Here is a 22,940-nt window from a genome sequence, read left to right as displayed (position 1 = left end):
TGTATAAAAAACATATGTCCTAAGTGGGAAATTGTCTTGCCCGATGTAACAGCACATACAGATGGGTTACATTTGGTAACATATGAATCTATTTGAACTAACCAACTACAAGAATACACACTGGCACTCCTGCACAGTACAACCCTCTTTCCCTCTAAAGTTTGGATGAATTACACAAACATGCTTTTTCTCCGTCAGATTGTTTGCTGACTTTGTACTCTATCAGTTCCACTTCTTCAGGAGTGTGATCCGGTGGTTACAGCAGGGGACTGAGAGCTAGGATGCCTGTGTTTGTATTCCTGGCTCTTTCATTGATACAGAATGTTCCCTCGAGCAAGTTACTAAACTTCCCTGTACTTCGGTTTATCCATCTGTAAAATAGGTATAATGAGTAAGGATACAATTCTGTCACGGAGGTCATGGATTCTGTGACTTTCTGGGACTTTTCTGGAGCAGGACAGGAGCAGCTGTTAGCACCAGGGCTGCTGGAGGAGCAGCCCCCAGGCTGCCAGAACAGCTGGCCAGTGGTCAGCCCTGGGGCCACCAGAACAGTGGCCGATGGCCAGCCCCGGGGCCGCCGGAGAAGCAGTCCCAGAGCTGAAGCAGCAGCAGAATTAGGTCAGCACCGCTGGGGCTGGAGCAGGTCTGAAGCAGCTGTCTGTGGTCAGCCCTGTTGCTACCGGAGCAGGAGCCACCAGAACAGCAGCCAGCGGTCAGCCTCGGGGCCACTAGAGCACCGGCCAGTGGCCAACCCCAGGAAAGTGGCCACCAGACTAGCGGTTAGGGTTAGGTCAGCCCCATAGGGGCTGGAGCAGCAGCACTCAGCCCCTGCCAGGAGCAGCGGAGGAGCCCTTGTAGTGAAATAGGTTTTAGATATTTGTATCTTTGTTCACAAACTTTCCTGGCATCTTTTTTTGTCCTAATTCTGTTGTTCCCTGTCACACAATACTGTGGTTGTACTGATCTAATGTGAAGGTAAATGGCTAGCTAATATAACGAACAAAATACTGACTTTAAATGTACAGTGCAAGGAAAACTCATTTAGGGCATTAAAAATCTTTTTATATTCAGAGAAAATTACAGGATCTCAACAGTTCTTGTGTGTCGATTTCAAATGAGATTGCAAGTGTTTAAAATATTGACAGAGAGAGCAAACTGAATTGGTGAGTCTAGAAAGTCTTGCTTTGATGAGAGAGAAACATAAGAAAATGTCTGTTTTGTCATGTGCTTTAACTTGGATACCTTCTCTGCACAGCTGTGTTAATAAAGTAGGGTATATTTCCATGACCCTAGGGATTTTGCTTGCAGGTTCCTACATGCTGAGTAAAAGAAATGTTGATTAATGTGACACTCTCAAGTCAAATGTGGACTGTAGATTACCATTAAGTACATCATTATGTTATCTTTGAAAAATGTAGTAGGTTTCACCTGACAGATAATGGCTTTTCCTCTGCCACGGCAACAGATGAATAATAAACTAATACATGGGATGAACTAAAATATATCAAAATAAGTGTTATTTTTGACAGACAAACAGCCTTTGGTTTCCACAAATTCTTGAAGGAGTCAGTGATCTATTAAGAATGCTTTATGAAACTTCCTTACTGTATTTCTTTCCAGTCCTATGATTTCAAAGTATGCCTTATTTCTACATGCTAATGTTTTTTTTTATATGGATCGATGGTGTGTGGCTGCAGAATCTGCATGTGAGTTTTAGTATCATACTTGGATACAGCTTTACTGAACGTGAGTCACTGTAATGGATCAGTTATAAAAAGTAATGGATTGCTTCCTGTTTCTGCCAGCTGATTTGATCTCTAAGTTCATTGTAAACTGTGAGTTACATAACTGGTATGGAATCTGAGTCCTACATTCTTATGGTTAACGGTGATTACATTAACTGTTTGTACACCCCAAATAATTTAAAACAGGTTCTTCAGCAAGAGCCAAACAAGCTTCAGAATATTTCTGCCTTAGAAGTGGCAGTGAACCGCAACCGCCATTGATTCTGTCACTAACATAGAGTGAGCCAGCAAGTCATTTCCGAGCCAGTTCCAGTTTCTGACAGTATGAGAACCACAGTTTTGTCAATGGACTAGAACATTGCTGTTTTAAAACTGCAGCATCTCTGTGAAATGATATACACAGAGATAACTTGTCCATTTACAGCCAAGATACACAACTGATGAAACCTGATGGGCTTAGAACAGAATTCACCTACTCTGGCAAGCCAGGTTTCTTCTTCGGAAAAAAAAAAGTATCACAATCCTTTTTATCACGTCAGTATCTATGCATGTGCTCTCACACTCTTCTCTCTGCCCTCCCTTCTTTTCATATATAGATAGATAGATAGATAGATAGATAGATGATAAAAACACACACACAAACATACAATTTTTACCTGGGTGACTGAATTTGCCACCTAAATAAGTGGCCGGATTTCAGATGAGCTGAGCATTCCTAGTTCCCATTGGTTCCCATGGAAGGTGTGGGAACTGTGCACCTCTGAAGACCATGTCACTTGTTTTGGTGCCTAAAGTGAAGTGGCACTCAAGTTTTAGAACACTGGTGTTAACCTGTCAGTTCTGCAACTTACCCCTCTGTAAAACATTAATAAATCAACCTCAACTTTTGATCTCCTCCCCATACCTCTAGAAATTGTAGAAACATCAGTAAAATAAGCCCTTGCATGTGCATGCATGTGTGATACTAACCCAGCTAGTGTAACTGTTTCTGTCAACACCTCGCCTAGTTTACGTTGCAGTAAAACTAGAGTGCCTTGTTTTCACTGTGGTTTTTATCTCAGGATAGCTCATGCATGTTAGTTACCCCAAAGTAAAAAATACACCTTCTTTAGCAGTGAAGAGAAGCCCGGAGTCTATCTGTTTCTCTCTGGTCCAAAAGCCTTTTAGATAAAATTCTGTCAATACAGAAACTCCTTAAAACATGTTGGCTTAGGTGAAATGAAGGTTCCAAACAGCTCTATTTTTTAAGTTGGCATCATCCCTGGTAATTTTTGAAGCTGTTTTCACTTTTCCCTCTCCCAGGTAGATTGTGTTGTTTGCATTTTACTCTCTCTTGGAAAGTCAAACTATAGGAATAGAGAAGCATGTTTTGTTTATACATAGTTTACAAGCAGGATCAGTTTTCATTGTTTTAGACCAGTAACCAAACGCTGAGGATAGCAATTAATACTGAATGATCACATGAAGCCAACTGTAGCATTCAAAGTAGTGCATTTATAGACCTTGCCTGAAAAAATACTTGAAATTAACCTGGCTGTGTGATATGAAAAAGAGATTTACTGTTCTCTGCCCTGAGGGCTCACTCTTGCTCTTACATATCTAGTTTCCCTATAATCTGTTTTATAAAATCTCCTATTGACCATGTGTCTGAGCTCAGGGATTACATTGTGACCAATAGTATCACCATATTCACACCCTACACCATATTGTAATAATCTTTGTGCGAAACATACCTGGTGAGGTATCATTTAAAAGGAATAACTCACTGATCATCAATATTCTTACATAATGTATGTACGATATGTGTATTAAGAGTTATGAACATAAGCTGAAATGATGACTAAAAAGTGTTTACCAGCCAAGTCTGGGAAGGGGGTAAATGGGTTCCTCAAAGACAAAGGACAAGCTGATGCCCTTAGCCTGGTGCCATCAAAGTTGATTGGCAATAACCTGTCAAGTGTCCATTCTTTGGCAACAAAGCAGGGCAGGAACAGATTGCTCTGCATTCTAGCAAACAACATGGAACCTCTTTCACCACGAGACTCCATGTCTCTGTCCTCGCAGCTGGAATGAACTTTATTTAGGGGTAACCCCCAGGAAAATGCGTTTCAGAAGGGTGAAAAAGAAAGGATACCTCCGTTAATTTCTATCTCCTAGAGCTGCAAGGGACCTTGAAAGGTCATTGAGTCCAGCCCCCTGCCTTCACTAGTAGGACCAAGTACTGATTTTGCCCCAGATCCCTAAGTGGCCCCCTCAAGGATTGAGCTTACAACCCTGGGTTTAGCAGGCCAATGGTCAAACCCCTGAGCTATCCCTCAGTGGACTATAAAACTGAGGGGGCAAAAACACCCCAATCTCTCTCATTCACTCACTCACCTGAGAAGACAAAGGAACCAGCCCTTTGACCTTGGGGGGAGATCCTGACCTGAGAATTTGGTCAGCCATATTGCTGGGAACCCGGGGTAAGGATTTTTCCTTGAACCAAGTCTAGCTTGTTAAAACGCTTTGTAGTAGCTGAAAATGATTTTTATTTCTCTTGTAACCCTTTCTGACTTTAATATCTGATACTTGAATTCACTTAACATCCTATCTTCTTTTGTTAATAAACTTGTTTTATATTTTAATCTAAACCAATCCTGTGTTTAAACTGAACTGTTTGGGAACTCCAGTTAAAGTAGCAAGCTGTTGAATATTGACCCTTTATAGGGATAACAGACCTTTCATATCTGAACAGCTCAGGAGAGGGCTGGATAGTGCAGAACACATATTCTTGGGGAAAATTTGGGACTGGGAGTGTGTTGGGGCCACCCTGTAAGTAGTAACCCAGGCTGGTGGAAGTCAGAGTATGACTGGAGTGTTGCTGACAGGTTCTGGGGCAGAACGGCTGGGCCAGGACTGTAGCTATACACAGACACTCAGGATGTGACCAGCACGCAGTCTGGCTGTTTGTGAGTGGCCCAGCTTGGGATATACCACAGCAAAGCATTATCAGGCACCCAGGGTTACGGGACAGGTGGTGACACAACCTCTCACTGGTCTGAACTGCAGCCTGGAATGTGACATACATGCACCTGAAAAGCTATGGACTGATAGTATTAGACACCAGATCTCATAGGCAATGGCAGTGGAAACCTCCCTACACTTCCCTGCTAATGTCAGTCTGTTTTCGAGGGACATATGGTGAAATATAATCAGGTTCTATGCCAGTTCATTCCTTGGCGTCCCAGTTCATGCTACCAGCAAGGTTGCCAGTTGCTTCTATTAGTGATATGCACACCACTCAGTTAGGAACTGGACTAGGAAATCAGTCCATTTCATATATACCATGAAAGAGCTGACAGATGGCAAAAACTTGCAGTTGCTATCAAGATTTATGTTGGACACCAAAAGGTGAAAGGGTCTGCATCCTATTATCAATCTGTTGAACCATCCAGGTCTTTGAGCCTTAGATATGTAAGTGAGAAGTTGATGATGAACGCACACAGCAGGCGGGCTGGGGACAAAACCAGAGAGAAAAATTTGTATTTAAAATTTCACATAACTTACTTTTAATTGCAAGTGCATGTGCCATCTCTAGCGTTGAAACAGTGCACCTTCACAGGATCTTTCAACTGAGACCATAAAACACTTTATATTTTATTATCATGACACTCCAATAATGTGTGAGACTATAATGACCATTTTACATATAGGCAAACAGAGGCATGAAAGGTTAAGTGACTTGACCAAGGAGATTCACAGAGTCACTGTCACAGTCTAGAATAGAATAGAACATAGGAGCCCAGAATGTTTGTCCCCTGCTCTAACCACTAGACTTACTACCTATTTATGTAATAATATTTTCTGTGAGTCTTGGTTGATTTGGTACCATGAAAAATCTGTTTCCCAAAGTATGAAGAACGATTTCATTACACTGAGGGACAAGTAAACCTATATGCTTTAGTTAATACTGATAATAGTAATTATAATACTTAGCACTTACACAGTGCTTTATATTGTCAAACTGCCTGGCTGACATTTAAAAGCTGGCTCTGCAACTTTAGTTATTTTAGTAGCATAAAACGTATTCATATCTTTGGTTCTTCTAAGTGGATTCTACTAGTGTAAATGGTGTATTCTGTATATAGTGTGAGATGTGTTCTTGACGCTTCAAAATATTAATAAAATATAAGTGCAGTAGAGGTTAGATATTTGCATTCTGATTAGTTGCAGTAAGTGTACATTCAAAATAAAGGTAAATGTATACTCCAATGCAGATTCTGCATGGAACAGAAGCAACATATTTCTCCTATGAATATTTGTATCAACACAATAAGAGTTTAAATAATCATTTATATTTTGTCAGTTTTATCCTCATGTTATCTGTAAGTAAGTTAAAATTAAACTGTGTCTTCAAACAAACCAGGGACTCTGGATGCTGGCAGAGAGCTAAACAGTTGATGAGTGGTTGAGAAATACAAATATTTTAAAGCTCTCTTTGTATTATGTGCAGAACACACACAAAAAGAAAAAGAAATTTGCCCTTAAATCCCTCTTAGCTCCACCTTTTAAACTTGATACAGTACAATTTTTTTTAAAAAATTATATCAATATCAGCACAGTACAGGAGAGGAAGGGACATAACTACTTTCTAGGTTTTTCCATCTCTTGCCTCTAAGCTTTAGCAACTTCTCTCAAAGCAGCTAATCCTGTATCTATAAACTGTAATGTCATAGGATTAATGTGTGGCTGAGAACATGGGTCAAATCTGCTTTAGATCACAAGAGTTTGAGTTCAGCGCCTAGCTGAAATATCACAAAACTACCACATAATTTAGTACAAGTTGCATTCCTATACGCCAGCTGTTGGTTGCCTTTAATAAAAAGAGGCCCAGGATTGATTTTCACTGAGAGTATATTTTTCTTTGTCTGAAATCAAGGTAGTCTCAGCTGGAAGACAGTAGGGAGTTCTTAAAATGTTTGTGCCTTGGACATAAATAACCCTTTTAAAGTCCTATCTTAAATATAGTATAGAAAATATATTGTGATCTATTATTGGCATTTTCCATATTTCTTTTGTTACCCTATAAGGCCCTGATCCTGCAAGTTACTCTGCAGGGCTGGGCCATCAAACCATAACTGAAATCAGTGGGGCTCCACGTAGGCTAGCAGAGCAGTTTGCAGGATCTAGGTCTAATAGACTGGGAAGATCATTAATTTAAAAACAAAATCCCAGCCTAAATCGTACGATATGTGGAATAATTAAAAGAATCCTTGGAAATCTGGACAGTCTGATAACTGGGCAGAGGTAACTGCTTGCCTGTTCTGCATTTATGCAGAGAACGTTGTGAAACACAACAAGTCTCCCATAATTACCTAGCACTCCAACGTCCGTAATATCTTTGGCTTAGTCTGCCTCCTTCATACTACTACCAGCTATTGCAGTTGTGTATCTTTACAGGCGTTTCCTAAACGAAAGCTTGTGTGATAGTCCAAGGTACTTGAAAAGGGAGTAACATCCCACATTCCTATAATATATTCTCTAAGAATATTTATACAATCTCTTCAATAAAATAGAAATTAAAAATAGGCATCAGTTAAATGTTTCCTCTTAATGGTTGGTTCATATTATTTTTCTTTTTAGTCTGAGATCAGAGTGTTTTCAGTCCTTATGAGCTAAAATCACCATGCAGCTTAAAGATTCATATGTTATAGTACAATATTATGGGCTGTATTATGCAACATTAGACTAGCCCCAGTAAATGTGTTATGTCCTAGCACAGTGGAGTCCCAGTCCATGACCATGGCTCTTAGGTGCTCTTTATTGGTAATACTAATAAATAACGATAATAACCTTGTTTTAACTGTAGTTATACCCCCACTTTACTATGGTTTGATCAACCTTTCTGTAGTTGCACTACCCACTGAAAAGACCATGATGTGATAGCTATGATTTTGAAAAATCGGTTTTCTCCTGCAGGAAACAATCAGATAAAATCATTAGAATAAAAAACCTGCATAGACACAAAAAAATGACTTTTCCTGTGTACTGCCCTCTTGTGGTATCACCGTCATCTCTATGTAACAATTGATTATGTTCAAAGCATTGGGCACTTGCTTCTAAATTGTACTTGGAGCCCAGTCTGGCACCATGCTGAGCACCTCCAACTCCCACTAAAGTCAATGGGAGTTGAGGCCTCCCAGTATCTTGCAGAATCAGGCCCTTATTTGCTCCCTCCAAAAAAACTGGCGTTCCATGTAGCCCATAAATATCTTTGCAAGTTAATAGTGCATCTGACAAACTTCATTTCACTTAAAAAGGAGCCTCATTTAAAAAAAAAATCTCTCTTCCAGAATTTGATACGGTGCTAGAGGACTTTCCTGACAGTCTCTTTCTCATGGCTGTACAGGTTCTCCGCTCTGTGCTGCTGTTTCCAACAATAGAACGCATGGCTCAGTCCCCGCAAGGCAAGCTCCTGACACCTGTGCTGTGCAAGCTTCGGTACATTCTGTACATGCCAGTCTACCTGCTGTCATTTCTCCCGGAAAGAGTCAAAACTTCCATGGTGCAATTTGTGCTGCGAGGATTGAAATATCCTGATGAAGCTTCAATAGTTACCTCCCTAAATCTCTTCAGTGTGGATTGTGTTGGTGAGCAGAATATATTTTTTTTACTATATCTACTTTTTATCCTACCGCTTCAACAAACGAGTGACCTAGCATGCTGTATAGGGCATGAGTCTTTAAAAATGAACTCGATGTTAAAACAGGAACAAATCTCTGAACAAATTTTAAAGAGAGGCAGGATTTGTATGTGTCCTGAAGTCCTTTTCTCTTCTCAAGTTAAGAATTCTGGAAAGGATACAGCGAAATTTGAACCTGGTCGTAAAATAGTGCTCTGAATATTTCCATAAAATGATCCACAATATTTGGAGTTTTAAGAACCTTATCAGAACCAGGGAGTGAATGAAGTGGTTGGATGTCTTGAAAATTTCTTTTCTTAAACGGAGACCATTAGGTTAAAAATTATATTTTCCCAAAAATCTATTGAAAAAGAAAATCTTTACCTGTACTATTAACACCTTAAATTATTAAAAAGAATGCATTTTAAAGTATAATTTACTTTACACCTTTGGAGTTTTTGTTGACCTTTTTCACTTCACGCAGTTTGGACAATGAAAATTTGGACATTTGACACTGATGTTTGTTATAGTCAATTTTTTTCTTTCTGGCTGTAATTAACATTACAAAGTCCTTAGCAGGATGCTATTAAATGCAGAAAAGAAAATCCTGCTGACGTTTGCACACACGACTAACTTTACACCCATGAGGAATTTCATTAATGCTTTACACATATGAATTTTAAAATTCTCCAAAGAAAGGCAGAAAATCAAAATTCTTCATATGTTGTGGCGTACTGTAAAATAAAATACAATGCATATATAAACTTTGTACATCTTCTATGGACAAAAGCAGCTTTCAGGTAGGGAATTATTCACCCAAATTCTGCTGAGCATTCCAAAATGAAAATCAAAGCATATTGTGGTGTTTTACACATTATTTCAATAAATTAACACTTGAAAACACTTTGATATAGAAACTGACATGCGGTGATTCATAGATTCATAGACTCAAGGACTGGAAGGGACCTCGAGAGGTCATCAAGTCCAGTCCCCTGCCCTCATGGCAGGACCAAATACTGTCTAGACCATCCCTGATAGACATTTATCTAACCTACTCTTAAATATCTCCAGAGATGGAGATTCCACAACGTCCCTAGGCAATTTATTCCAATGTTTAACCACCCTGACAATTAGGAACTTTTTTCTAATGTCCAACCTAAACCTCCCTTGCTGCAGTTTAAATCCATTGCTTCTTGTTCTATCCTTAGAGGCTAAGATGAACAACTTTTCTCCCACCTCCTTATGACACCCTTTTAGATATCTGAAAACTGCTATCATGTCCCCTCTCAGTCTTCTCTTTTCCAAACTAAACAAACCCAATTCTTTCAGCCTTCCTTCATAGGTCAAGTTCTCTAGACCTTTAATCATTCTTGTTGCTCTTCTCTGGACCCTCTCCAATTTCTCCACATCTTTCTTGAAATGCGGTGCCCAGAACTGGACACAATACTCCAGTTGAGACCTAACCATCGCAGAGTAGAGCGGAAGAATGACTTCTCGTGTCTTGCTCACAACACACCTGTTAATGCATCCCAAAATCACGTTTGCTTTTTTTGCAACAGCATCATACTGTTGACTCATATTTAGCATGTGGTCCACTATAACCCCTACATCCCTTTCTGCCATACTCCTTCCTAAACAGTCTCTTCCCATTCTGTATGTGTGAAACTGATTGTTCCTTCCTAAGTGGAGCACTTTGCATTTGTCTTTATTAAACTTCATCCTGTTTACCTCAGACCATTTCTCCAATTTGCCCAGATCATTTTGAATGTTGACCCTGTCCCTCCCAGTTTGGTATCATCTGCAAACTTAATAAGCGTACTTTCTATGCCAATATCTAAGTCATTGATGAAGATATTGAACAGAGCCCGTCCCAAAACAGACCCCTGCAGAACCCCACTTGTTATGCTTTTCCAGCAGGATTGGGAACCATTAATAACTACTCTCTGAGTACGGTTATCCAGCCAGTTATGCACCCACCTTATAGTAGCCCCATCTAAGTTGTATTTGCCTAGTTTATTGATAAGAATATAATGTGAGACCATATCAAATGCCTTACTAAAGTTAGGTATACCACATCCACCGCTTCTCCCTTATCCACAAGACTCGTTATCCTATCAAAGAAAGATATCAGATTAGTTTGACATGATTTGTTCTTTACAAATCCATGCTGGCTATTCCCTATCACCTTACCACCTTCCAAGTGTTTGCAGATGATTTCCTTAATTACTTGTTCCATTATCTTCCCTGGCACGGAAGTTAAACTAACTGGTCTGTAGTTTCCTGGGTTGTTTTTATTTCCCTTTTTATAGATGGGCACTATGTTTGTCCTTTTCAAATTTTCTGGAATCTCTCCTGTCTCCCATGATTTTCCAAAGATAATAGCTAGAGGCTCAGATACCTCCTGTGTTAGCTCCTTGAGTATTCTAGGATACATTTCATCAGGCCCTGGTGACTTGCAGGCATCTAACTTTTCTAAGAGATTTTGAACTTGTTCTTTTTTTTATTTTCTCTTCTAAACCTACCCCCTTCCCTTTAGCATTCACTATGTTAGGCATTTCTTCAGACTTCTCGGTGAAGACTGAAACAAAGAAGTCATTAAGCATCTCTGCCATTTCCAAGTTTCCTGTTACTGTTTCTCCCTCCTCACTGAGCAGTGGGCCTACCCTGTCTTTGGTCTTCCTCTTGCTTCAAATGTATTGATAAAAAGTCTTCTTGTTTCCCTTTATTCCCATAGATAGTTTGAGCTCATTTGGTGCCTTTGCCTTTCTAATCTTGCCCCTGCATTCCTGTGCTGTTTGCCTATATTCATCCTTTGTAATTTGTCCTAGTTTCCATTTTTTATATGACTCCTTTTTATTTTTTAGATCATGCAAGATCTCGTGGTTAAGCCAAGGTGGTCTTTTTCCACATTTTCTATCTTTCCTACCCAGCAGAATAGCTTGCTTTTGGGCCCTCAATAGTGTCCCTTTGAAAAACTGCCAACTCTCCTCAGTCATTTTTCCCCTCAGTCTTGATTCCTATGGGACCTTACCTATCAGCTCTCAGAGCTTACCAAAATCCGCCTTCCTGAAATCCATTGTCTCTATTTTGCTGTACTCCCTTCTACCCTTCCTTAGAATTGTGAACTCTGTGATTTCATGATCACTTTCACCCAAGCTACCTTCTACTTTCAAATTCTCAACGAGTTCCTCCCTATTTGTTAAAATCAAATCTAGAATAGCTTCCCCCCTAGTAGCTTTTTCACGCATACTTCTGAAATAAAAAGCTGTCTGCAATGCAGTCCAAGAACTTATTGGATAGTCTGTGCCCCGCTGTGTTATTTTCCCAACATATATCTGGATAGTTGAAGTCCCCCATCACCACCAGATCTTGGGCTTTGGATGATTTTGTTAGTTGTTTAAAAAATGCCTCATCCACCTCCTCCACCTGGTTAGGTGGCCTGTAGTAGACTTCTAGCATGACATCACCCTTGCTTTTTACCCCTTTTAGCCTAACCAAGAGACTCTCAACACTTCCATCTCAAAAGAAGTGAATTTTGATTTTGTTATAGTAATCTTTTAGAGACATTCTTACCTGACAGCTAGACTTTCCAGTGAGTCCTGCTTTCTAAGAGATTGTTTAGACCCCAGTGCTGCAACGAGCTGTGCCAGGGTAGACCCAGTCACACTGACTTCAGTGCAACTCTGCGCAGGTGGAAGAGTCTGCACTCCATCCTCATTCGCAGGATCAAGGCCTTAGATCATAAAGTGTCTGGACAGGGAGTGTCTTTGTTGTCTGTTCTGGACAGTTCCAAATGCATTGTCTTCAACAACAAATTCTAATATATAGTTCCAAGTAAGCAGTTAAGTCAATCAAGTTATAGGGGACTGGGAGTACTTGGAACCTCACAGAATTAGGCTCAGAGTTACTAAACATTGTTCTCTAAGTAAGGGGCATGTCATCTTTTACAGGAGTTATCATCAACTTAGGAAGTAAATATAAGATCACAGTATGTTTTTGTGTTCCTTTCCTCAGTACCCCAGCCGTGGCAAGAACTCAATTCTAGGATGCGAACATCTCTATATTATAGTAGTTTACATCGTGCTAAATGCACTAGTTGCTTTAATTTATCTAACATCTTCCCAGGCAAAGAGACGATTCAAATATAAGCAGCCAAGGATGTCCACCTTATACCTTTAAGACATGCTCCTCAGCTGGTGTAAAATTGGTGTCGCTCCATTCACTTTATTGAGTTAAACCAGGGGCGGGTCTGAAGCCCTGAAGCCAGTCTTGCAAACCCTTATGTAAGTGGGTCTTACTCATGTGACCATTCATTGGGCCGCATCATGCCATCCGTTTTTAAGCAGAATTCCCCATTGATTTCAGCAAAGAGTACTGTTTGGAAACTGATGGCACTATAAAAGCAGCAAAGAGTCCTGTGGCACCTTATAGACTAACAGACGTATTGGAGCATGAGCTTTTGTGGATGAATACCCACTTCGTCGGATGCATGTGATGGCACTATGTGGCCCATTGACCTCAAAGGAACTACACGCATAGGTTACCGCTACCCGAGCAAGTTCGGTTTTACAGGATCAAACCCATAGGTCTTTTTTGTAGGTTCACAAACAGGGAAGAAAGAAGGATCATAGCATGGTCATCAGTTCAGCAAAAATATATTTAGCTCAGCAATCTGGCCTATTTAAATCCTGTTGTATGTAACTACTCATCTGTAAACTAGTGTAGCATATGAAACTGTCATAAATGTTGTTCTGATCGACTCCTCTGTCCTTTTAATAGCTATTAAATATGATTCAAAAATGTTCTGAAAATGAATTTGTTTCTCCTCTCCAGGAAGTTTGTGTCGACTCATTAAAAATACACATATTACCTTTGGCACGTACATCTGTTGAATTACTGCAATTGCAATAAAAGCTATGATTAAGGGCAAGAAAAAATGGTAAAAGTTTCCTTAAAAGTAAATGTGTCCATTAAAACAAACTAACCTGCCAGGGATTTGTTACCACATCCAAAGCTTAGTCACAACAATGTGTTTTCTCTCCGCTGAAAGGAAATGAGATTTATAAAACTTAATTATAACAAGACCTTGAGTTCCAATCCTGTTTTCACTAGAGTCAAGAGTAAATCTCCTTTCAGAGGGAGCAGAAAGAGGGCCTTAATGAGAATTGTCAACCAAAAAGATGAGTCTATGGAGATAGAAAGGTTGCATTCCTTTTTGCCCACCCCACTACTGATTGAAAAAAATATTTGCTTCTACATGTGATCTAAAATAACATTTTGTTATTATTATGTATTTATTCTTTAGAAACCCCAGTCAAAGACCAGGGCCCCATTGTATTAGGCAATGTACTGACATACAGGGATAACAAAACAATAGTCCCTGCCCCAGGGCGCTTACAATGTCTGTGCAGACGGGAGGCAGCAAGGGGACAGACACATGGGCAGGGGGAGGGTGGGAGAACAAGATAACAAAATAATGTACCTATAAAGATGCCATCTACAGTCCTGAAAGCGGTTTGCTAAAGACTGACGCCAAATCATCAAAGACTTACAGTGAAGTCTTTTTGAGGAAAGGCATTTGAAGTGAAAATGTTATAAACTGCAAACTAATTTTAGGATTTGGAACCAAGTGTTTCAGACCTGCACCAATGAAGAGACAGAAAAAATGTTACAGTACTGGGTATGGGACTTTATGAGCCTTGCCATTATCTGAAACATAGACAGTCATTAGGTTAGCAAGTAAAAATTAATTTGTAAATTCTCATACCTAATAAAAATAATGATAATATAAAACTGGCCTTGTTCTTCAGTACTGGAACATTTATGTCACTGTAATGTTTTGAAATCTGAAAACATTTCTTCTGTGACATGGAAGTATGGGGTTTATGGTGACAGTAAACCACTCTATCTACATAGGACAGGATTTATTGTCCACTAGTTTGACTGGCAAACTTCCTCCATTTGTTTCTGTAAAATTTCCACAAAAGCACAGACATTACATAATGGGTAAACACTGCAAGGCTTTTTAGAGAGGCAGGCTTGTAGGTCAGAGGTTAACGTCTGGATGACAGCGAAGATACAGATAAGCACAATAGCAAGAAAAACCTCCAAATGGCCCATATGCCCGGTCATCCTTTGTGATCTTGAACCTGTGACTTCTCTTGAGGAATCTCCCTGTTTGTTTAACCTGTTTACAGGCCAGGGGAGTAGCTAAAATCTGTGGAGGGGATAGTTTGCTTTATGGTGTTTGGAAAGGATGGGGAGGAGTGAAAAAATCATAACTTGGAAAATAGCATTTGAAATTGTTTTAAAACATCATAAAAATTAAGAGTGGAGACAATAATCTTCCTTTTGCTATATTCTAGAGGGCTGTGAGAGGATATAAAATGACATCGAAATATACTGAGCCATAGAGTTTGGATCCAAATCAAAACTTCTCCAAAGTTTGGAGCTTTTTGGATCCAGGATTTGGGTTTGGCTGATTATAAAGTAAAGTTTGTCAAAAGTGTCATAGGCACTTGAAGGTAGTTAGGCAATTAGGTTGTTTTGAGAATTTTACCCCTGGGGGCAATTGGGACGTTTGAGTCTGGGTTTGGGAATGCTCAGATCCCAGGATTTGTTTTTGATCCATCTATCTCTTTAAAACAAAGAGACATTCAATAATGGCATATTAGCTACAGATGGTTTATTTTGTTGCATTCAGCAGAAAACAACATGATGTGAGTATTCGGGAACTTTATTGCCAGTTAGGGAAGCAGAACGTTTAGTGGTTAGCGAGGACTAGCTGTCAGGACTCCTGGATTCTAACTGCAGCTCTGCCACTGACTTGCTGTCTTATCTGAACGAGTCATTTCCCTTCTCTGCCTCAGTTTCCTTATATATAAAATGGGAAGCTTCCTTGATGGTAATGTTGTTGGAGCACTTTGAGATTAAAACATTACCAAAGTGCTAATTGCATGACAGCATCCAGTTCAGCCTGCCACACGAGCATTGTGAAAACTATTCAAAACTATTTAACATCCACCTTTCCCAGACCTTTTTTTAATTTTAAATGTTTTAAAAAGTATACTAGGCAGTTCGTTTACAAGTCTGTCATTTTAAATGATGAAATACAAATACTTTCCTCTTCAATTCTCAATGACAGTTTTCAGACTTAGGAACCTAAAATTAGGCACCTAAATTATCTTACTTTTAAACTTGATCTTTGCTTTGAAATGAAGACAGTATCATTTACAGAATGTATTTGCTTGCATTGAAAAGACAGTCTTAACTCCTAAAAGATTATGGGCCAAATCATTAGCTTGTGTAAATGGGCACAGCTCTGCTGAAGTGCACTGATCTGCCCGTAACCGCCTGGAAACTAAAATCCTCTGTACAGTTACGAGGGTGTTGCCTACAGTGTTCTCCTAATGCCTTTCACCTTGATTCAAGGAAATCGTTTTCCTGTGATGATGGTGGTGCTGGGGATGGTGTTATTATTCATTACATTAGGGCCTAGAGCCCCAATCATGATCAAGGTCCAATTGTGCTAGGCTCTGTACAGACACATAGTAAAAAACCGTCCTGGCCACAAACAGACAAGACAAAGAATAATGAGGGGAATCAGAAGCACAGAGAAGTATAGTGAGACACCCAAGGTCGCACAGCAGGGCAATTTCTTCGGATAATACTGTAAGCCTTAAATAACCCATTCCAGTATTATAGGAGAAACCTTGCAAAATTTGTGTTTGCCTTGATAGCCAGAGATTCTGAATTTTAAAGGTGAAGTTTAGTTACAAGTCAAGTCAGTGAAATCAGCATCTTGCCTGCATGATTAGAAAGTTGCATCTGTATAGCATGGACCAGATTGTTATAGCTGTACAATAGGAACCAGTGTGGCCATGGAGAGAGGTCTCCTCCCTCTTTCCCTTCCACCCTAGTGCACTCATGCAAGTGCTAGTCACAATGGCAACCCTTAGGCTTCTCTAAGGGCAGGTCTACACTTACGGTAGTGTGTAGAGTACAGACACTGCACATCCAGCTAGCATAGGTATAAATAGCAGTGTAGAGACTGAGGCACTGCTTAGGTGAGTAGCGTACAGATATGCCAGCACCCTGTGCATATACACCTCCACCCCGATATAACGCGGTCCTCGGGAGCCAAAAAATCTTACCGCATTATAGGTGAAACCACGTTATATCGGGTAGGGAAGGCTGTGCCTCCCCAAACAGCCTGGTCCTGCCCTCTATCCGACCCCCACCTACATTCCGCCCCTGACTGACCCCTCAGAATCCCTGACCCATCCAACCCCACCCTGCTTCTTGTCCCCTGACTGCCCCCTGAGACCTTCTGCCCCTTATCCAACCCCTCGGCCCCAGCCCGGCACCCTTAACACGCCACTGAGAGCAGCGTGTCGGAGCCATCCCTAGAGGGGTGCGGGGCCCGGGACAAATCAGCCTCCCCACTAGTCTCCTCACCGTCCGCCCAGCGCTCCCACCCGCCCAGCCGCCGCTCGCCTCCTCACCCCACCTACCCACCCGCCTGCCCGCCGCTCGCCTCCCCGCTAGTCTCCTCACCGTCTGTTCGGCGCTCCTCCCCGTGTCCACCCGACCACTGCTCTCCTGCTCGCCGTCTTCCCGCCTGCCTGCCTCCTCACCCCCCTCCTGCCTGACGCTCACCTCCCCATTCGCCTCCTCACCCTGCTTGCCCACCCGCCTCCTGCTCGCCTCCCACCCTTAACATGCCGCTCAGAGCAGCATGTCGGAGCCTGACGCGCTGATCCGCCGGAGCGCGCAGCCCGCTCCCCAGAGCTCTGCTTTACCGCATTGTATGCGAACCCATGTTATATTGGGTCGCGTTATATCGGGGTAGAGGTGTATACCCTAAACGGCTCTGTGGGTGTCCAAGCAGTGCCTTCCACATCTACACTGCTATTTTTCACAGTGTAGTGTCCCACTGCCTCCCTGCTGCCACAGGGAAAGGCCCTGGTAGAGGGGAGGCAGTTAGGGAAAGGCTCTGGCAGTGGGGAGCTGCCAATCTTTCACTGCTGTCTCAGAGTGGCACAGCATCTGATCTCCCTCTCTTCTTACCTTCTGACTAATGGGGGTTCGGAAAGGACTTTCCCTCAGAGCAGGTTATTCCATAGCTGCCTACTGCAAGGTGTCTTAAACTTTTCCCCTAAATCTGCTGCTACCGAATACTGTCAAGAGACAGGACACTGGATTAAGCGGTCCACTGGGCTGACCCAGAATGGCAAATCCTATTCTCCTTTGCTCCTGCAGTCACAGAGCCTCCACAGGCCTTTCTGTGCTACCACAGTTGAGCCTCATACGGCATGACATTTTAAATTATTATTGTAATATGTATTTTTGCGAGGCACTTAAGAGAGTGTTTCCTTACCTGTGGAAATACAGTAATATTTTATCACCTGCCTTCCAGGAAAAGGGGCTAAAGAATAACAGCCTTTCATATTTTCATGCTTCCTCTGCTACTGTTTATTTTCCTGTGCGATGCCTGACTAAAATGTTTGCTTAATGTTGTCAGACAACTCACCTTCCCAAGACAGCACTTAAACACGGACGGAAAAATCCCACATCTGCTTTATTCTCTCTGTAAGTGAACTAACGTTTTCCCAATTTAGGAATAGGATGCTCATATTAAATTATTGGAGGAAGGTGAATGACTTCTATATATTTACAGTCCTATTTATTTTTTTAAGTCACTCTGCTTTCTAAATGTACCTCACTTCCAAAAGAAAGAGAGATAAAAGTTTAGCAAGGGCATTTTATTACTTTTAAAAGCTTTTATTTTCCTACAGATGCCCTGTGCATGCATATAGGAAAAATAATACTAAATCTGGAAAATAAACCAAATGGGAATATATATATTATTTTCCAGATTTATTATTCATTTTCTTTTTCAAAGAAAAAACATATTAAATACTGTCAGTTTTATTCTCATCATAAATATTACTCATGGGTCTTGAATGTTTTGATAATGGGCCTGTTGATAATGTCCAAGAAGTACACAGCACAGTTTGGGATTTGTTTGGGGGGTTGTGTATTCACTGTTGCTGAGGTGTCATCCCTGGGAACTGAGTTAATTTGACAAACTGGTGACGAGTCAGGCGATACACTGCTAAGAGACTGGAAGTGGGAGAAGAAAACCCTGCAGCATGGAGGAGTTGTTGAAAACAGGTATCTGCTGGTTAAATGCTAGCAGCTGTGGTCACTTTGTATGTTAGACAGTAGCAGTAGTGACAGTCATCTGCATAGTGGGGCTTTGTTCGTTTTGAGCCTGACCCAAAGCCCACTGAATTCAGTGGAGAAATTCACATTGATTTCAACAGGCTTTGGAACAGACCTTTTCCTGTCCCTTTCTCAGTTCCACGAGGGTACGTCTAGAATAGAGTTTGTGGTCGTGTTGTGACTTGAGTTAATTGATTTGCAATTAACTTCATTTAGGTAATGGCTTTGACAGTAGACACTCCACAAACGTTTTCTCCGGGGCACAAACATGTACCGCTTACTTTAGGGTAAAATGGTTCCAACAAAGCTAACAACACTCAGGAGTAAACCACAAACATTTGTGTCCTGGAGTAAACATTTGTGGGGGTATCTGGATGAATATTTATAAAGGCACTAACTAACTTGGTTAAATACTGGTCATTTGCAACAGGCTCACAGATTCTAGTCTAGATGTGTAGTGAGACGTTAAAAGACTATTTAAGCCAGCCTTGCCATGTGTCATGAGTGTAGTGTTGGAAGGGTGATTTCAGTTACTGCTAATTGCAACAATCAGGTGAACAGGTATTTGAAGACAGCAGTACCAAGCCATAACTAGAATTGTGTTGTATGTATGGCGATCGGGGGTGGGGGTTCAACACTACAGAACATGGGAGTGAAATCAGCCCAAGCTGACTCAGGAAGGTGTAGGTTCACCTTCCCATGCTAATTAAATCCACTGTGCCTGAGTGGGAATTCACCTACTTCGAAAGCAAATGGTGATCCAAGTGCTGCCCTCCATCATGGTTCCATGAGGAAGGGTCTACTTTAGGCCATGATCCACAAAAACATTGAGATTGACTTCAGTGGAGCTACTCACATGCTGAAATACTTGGCTAGAATGGGGCCTTGATTCTAGGGTGTCCAGATGTCCCAATTTTATAGGGACAGTCCCGATTTTGGGGTCTTTTTCTTATATAGGCTCCTATTAGCCCCCACCCCCTGACCCGATTTTTCACACTTGCTGTCTGGTCACCCTACTTGATTCCCATCAGAGCTCTGGCAGGAGCCTCTGCATGGAGCTGCTAAATTGGAACACACGCTGCCCATTCTACTTTGTAGCCGGCCCTACCTCCTTTTGAGATCCTTTCTGTGCCCTTCCTACACAACAAGTGAGGTTTTAGTTGCTTTCCACCATTAAAACCTAGACCCTCCACCAGAATTTCCATCACCAGGGCCATCTTGCAGAGTAGGCGAGAGTTTAAACTGGAGGTGAGTTTGATTGGTTAAGACTCAGTTCTCTCCATCAGTTGAAGTCAATGGGAGTTGACTCCAAGTTACTCAGAGCAGGAATAAGTGCACAGATATTTCAATTTCTATCACACACCCCACCCAGGCTGTGCATGCCGCAGTGCACAAAGCAAATGAATATTTTTCTCGCTCCCTGACAAGGCATCCATTGTTTGTTAAAGCACCTGGATATAGTTGTTGAATAATGTTTTGTTTATTGTTGCCTTCAGCCCTGCTGTGCTTTTTTCGAGTGCTCCCAGCTAAATTTCGTGTATAGTTGTGGTCTTGCTGTAACTTTAATATCGAGCAGATTGGAGAAGACGTTTATATTAAATGCCGCTATTATGCATGTTGCGGGGGTTATTATTATTATTATTCTACACTAATTAAACTGTTTTCATTTGAGACCCATGTGTAAACCAGCAAGGAAGCCAAAGCAAACGTTTACATCATGTAAATCTCCAAACGTCAACATTTTTTTTTACGTTTATTTTTTTTCTCATATTCCTACTTCAGTCATCCCTGGTACTAAACAGTTCCTTCTGTTTGATGCTTTAAACAGTAAATTATACAAAATTTCCAAGATTGCTGTTGGCAATAATTACAGATAGAAAATATGTTTTCCCCTTAGGAAATTACACTGCTGTTTGGTATTATTATTTCTTACCACCGTATTCTGAGCTTTTCTAAGGAATGACAGAGATTGCTTCCTTGGGAGCAAAGGATAAACGGGAAAGGAAACTAGTGTTACACTCCTCTGAAGAACCTTACAATAAGATGGGCAACTTACCAGGAAAAAATGTGACCAGATGGTAGTACATTCCCTGAGGAAAACATATTTTCAAAGGCTAAATCTACTCCTTGCAGGTCATTTCAATTTGACATGGAAACTCAACCTAAATTTGATTAATTACATTGCAATTTGGCTAATACTGTCTCAGTAGTGAGAGGACGTTTAAGAGACAGGCAAACCATAATATGCAAATAAGCTACAAAGTACAAATGAGCGAGGGGGCTTGTGTTTCCACCCCTTCGGAAATAATTTTCATACGTCAGACTCTAATCATTTTTTTTCTTTCTTAGGGAAAGTGTGGCCATCAATCCAGTGCTTATGAGCAACTTAGTGTTACACAGTTATGGAATCTAGAGACAAACTGTAAACTCTTTGGGGCAGGGATTGGATTTAGCACAGTGGGGCCAGAATCCAAGTCATTGCAGGATTTTCCGCTTTTGTACATTTTCTAGCATATTGTTCATTCTACCTTTAAATATGCCAGATGTTGGGAAGTACACTTTCAAGAACTTACTTATTTAAACATATTTCTTGTAGCGTTTGCAACAATCTGAAATGATCACATGGCCAGTCAACCTTAGTAAGGGAGGCTTCCAAGAAGCATCATGGGGGAGGGAGGCTAAGAACTTTTGAGAAGACTCTGCAGGCAGCCCCTTTAAGACATTAGACTTGAATAAGAATGTATCGTTGCAGACTTCCATGTACGTAGTACTGCCAGCACCTCGGACTGTGGGACCCTGATCCTGATTGGTGCCCTTGTGCACTACTTTAACACCCAAAAATAATGCATATGAATGAAGTAACTCGTCCCGCCATACAAAATCAATTATTCTCAACTTCATGTCAGCCCTTCCCCTCTCCCTAGTTCTTACTGGCTTCTGCAGAAAGCCGTTCAGTCCGTGCTGATCACTACCTGTCATTTGTATTGTTTCTATTACTGTAGCGCCTTGGAGCCCCAGTTATGGGCCAGGACCCCACTGTGCTAAGCGCTGTACAAACAGAACAGCTGCAGAGAATAGCTGCTAAACATCAAGAAGTGATTATGTTGACCCAATAGGTTTAGACCCAGAAAACTAGCTGTAGCCACTCTTGTAAATCTTTACCTGATGGGATAGAAATTATATTCTTCTCCCCCCACCCCAGTTGTGTCTCTTGTAGCTCCATGGACTGGGCCAGGAAAGACGGGGACTCTCATTTTGTCTAGGTTGCTGGAATATATAATGCCTCACAAGATATTGCTGAAAAATTAGTTCAGAGTGGGCTGGTCATGGATGAACATAAATTTCTCATGCTAACTGATACAGTATTGAGTTGCTAGGAACAGGGAAATTGCCAGACTGGATCAGACCAGAGGTCCATCTAGTCGAGTATTTGCCTCTAGCAAAGACCAAGCGCATCTGACGAAGCTGCAAGAAGCCCATGGAAGGCGGATGTGGGATAATCTTTCCCTCAGCATAGATCTCAAAGGGTTTGTCTACACAGCCCGCAGCAGTGAGCCTGAGAGCCTGGGTCGACAGGCTCGGACTCGCACTACGGTGCTAAAAAGAGCTGTGTAGATGTTCGGGCTGGAGCTGGAACTCTGAAGCCTAAGGACAGAGGTGGGCTTCAGAACCTGAGCGGCCCAAGCTGTAGCATCTACACAGCTATCTTCAGCGCTTCACGAGCCCACATCTGTTGACCCAGGCTCTGAGATGCTACCTGTATAGACATATCCTAATAGTTAGAGATTGGCTTATGCCCTGAAACACAAGTTTTAATATCCCTTCCAAAATTGTTGTTGCCGTTAATTACGATATCACTGGATGTTCTTTGATATCCATATAAACATCCAATCCCTTTTTGAAGCTTGTTAAATTCTTGGCCTCAACAACTTCCTGTGCAACGAGTTCTACAGTTTAATCACACATTGTGTGAAAAATATTTCCTTTGATTGGTTTTGAATTTTCCACCATTTAATGTCATTGAATGTCCCCTTGTTTTGTGTTAGAAATGAGTTGGCAGACGATTACTAGAGCTTACTGAAGGAAGCTCTGTTAAGGCCTGGTGGTATTTCAGATCGTTATTCAGAGGTAGGGATGATACTGAAAGGGGAGGTGCTGCAAATGCCAGTGAGGACAGCAACATAATAGAAAAGGCTAGAAATGCAGGCAGCAAACAATGAAATACGATTCAGGCTGGAAAAATGCAGGCTAATAAAGTACATCTGTGGAAGAAAAGAAAAAAGCCTAAACAGACATACTGTGTGGAA

The 22,940-nt window shown here is 41.2% G+C and overlaps 1 protein-coding gene across 3 annotated transcripts in view; it reads left to right on the top strand.

Annotated features, from left to right (window-relative positions):
• The window catches only part of LDAH (lipid droplet associated hydrolase), a 187,337-nt gene that overhangs the window by 134,787 nt on the left and 29,610 nt on the right, over positions 1-22,940 (top strand). For all 3 annotated transcript variants that reach the window (XM_026655710.1, XM_026655703.1, XM_026655700.1), the window contains one exon: positions 8,134-8,374. In XM_026655710.1, coding sequence (XP_026511495.1) covers positions 8,134-8,374 — 241 coding nt within the window. The remainder of the gene's footprint in view (positions 1-8,133; positions 8,375-22,940) is intronic.

Source organism: Terrapene carolina, unplaced genomic scaffold (assembly GCF_002925995.2).
Source record: "Terrapene carolina triunguis isolate 2854851 unplaced genomic scaffold, T_m_triunguis-2.0 Scaffold42, whole genome shotgun sequence".
Taxonomy (NCBI): Eukaryota; Metazoa; Chordata; order Testudines; family Emydidae; genus Terrapene; species Terrapene triunguis.
Note: the sequence above shows the minus strand (reverse complement) of the source record. Positions and strands in the feature narration are given on the sequence as shown.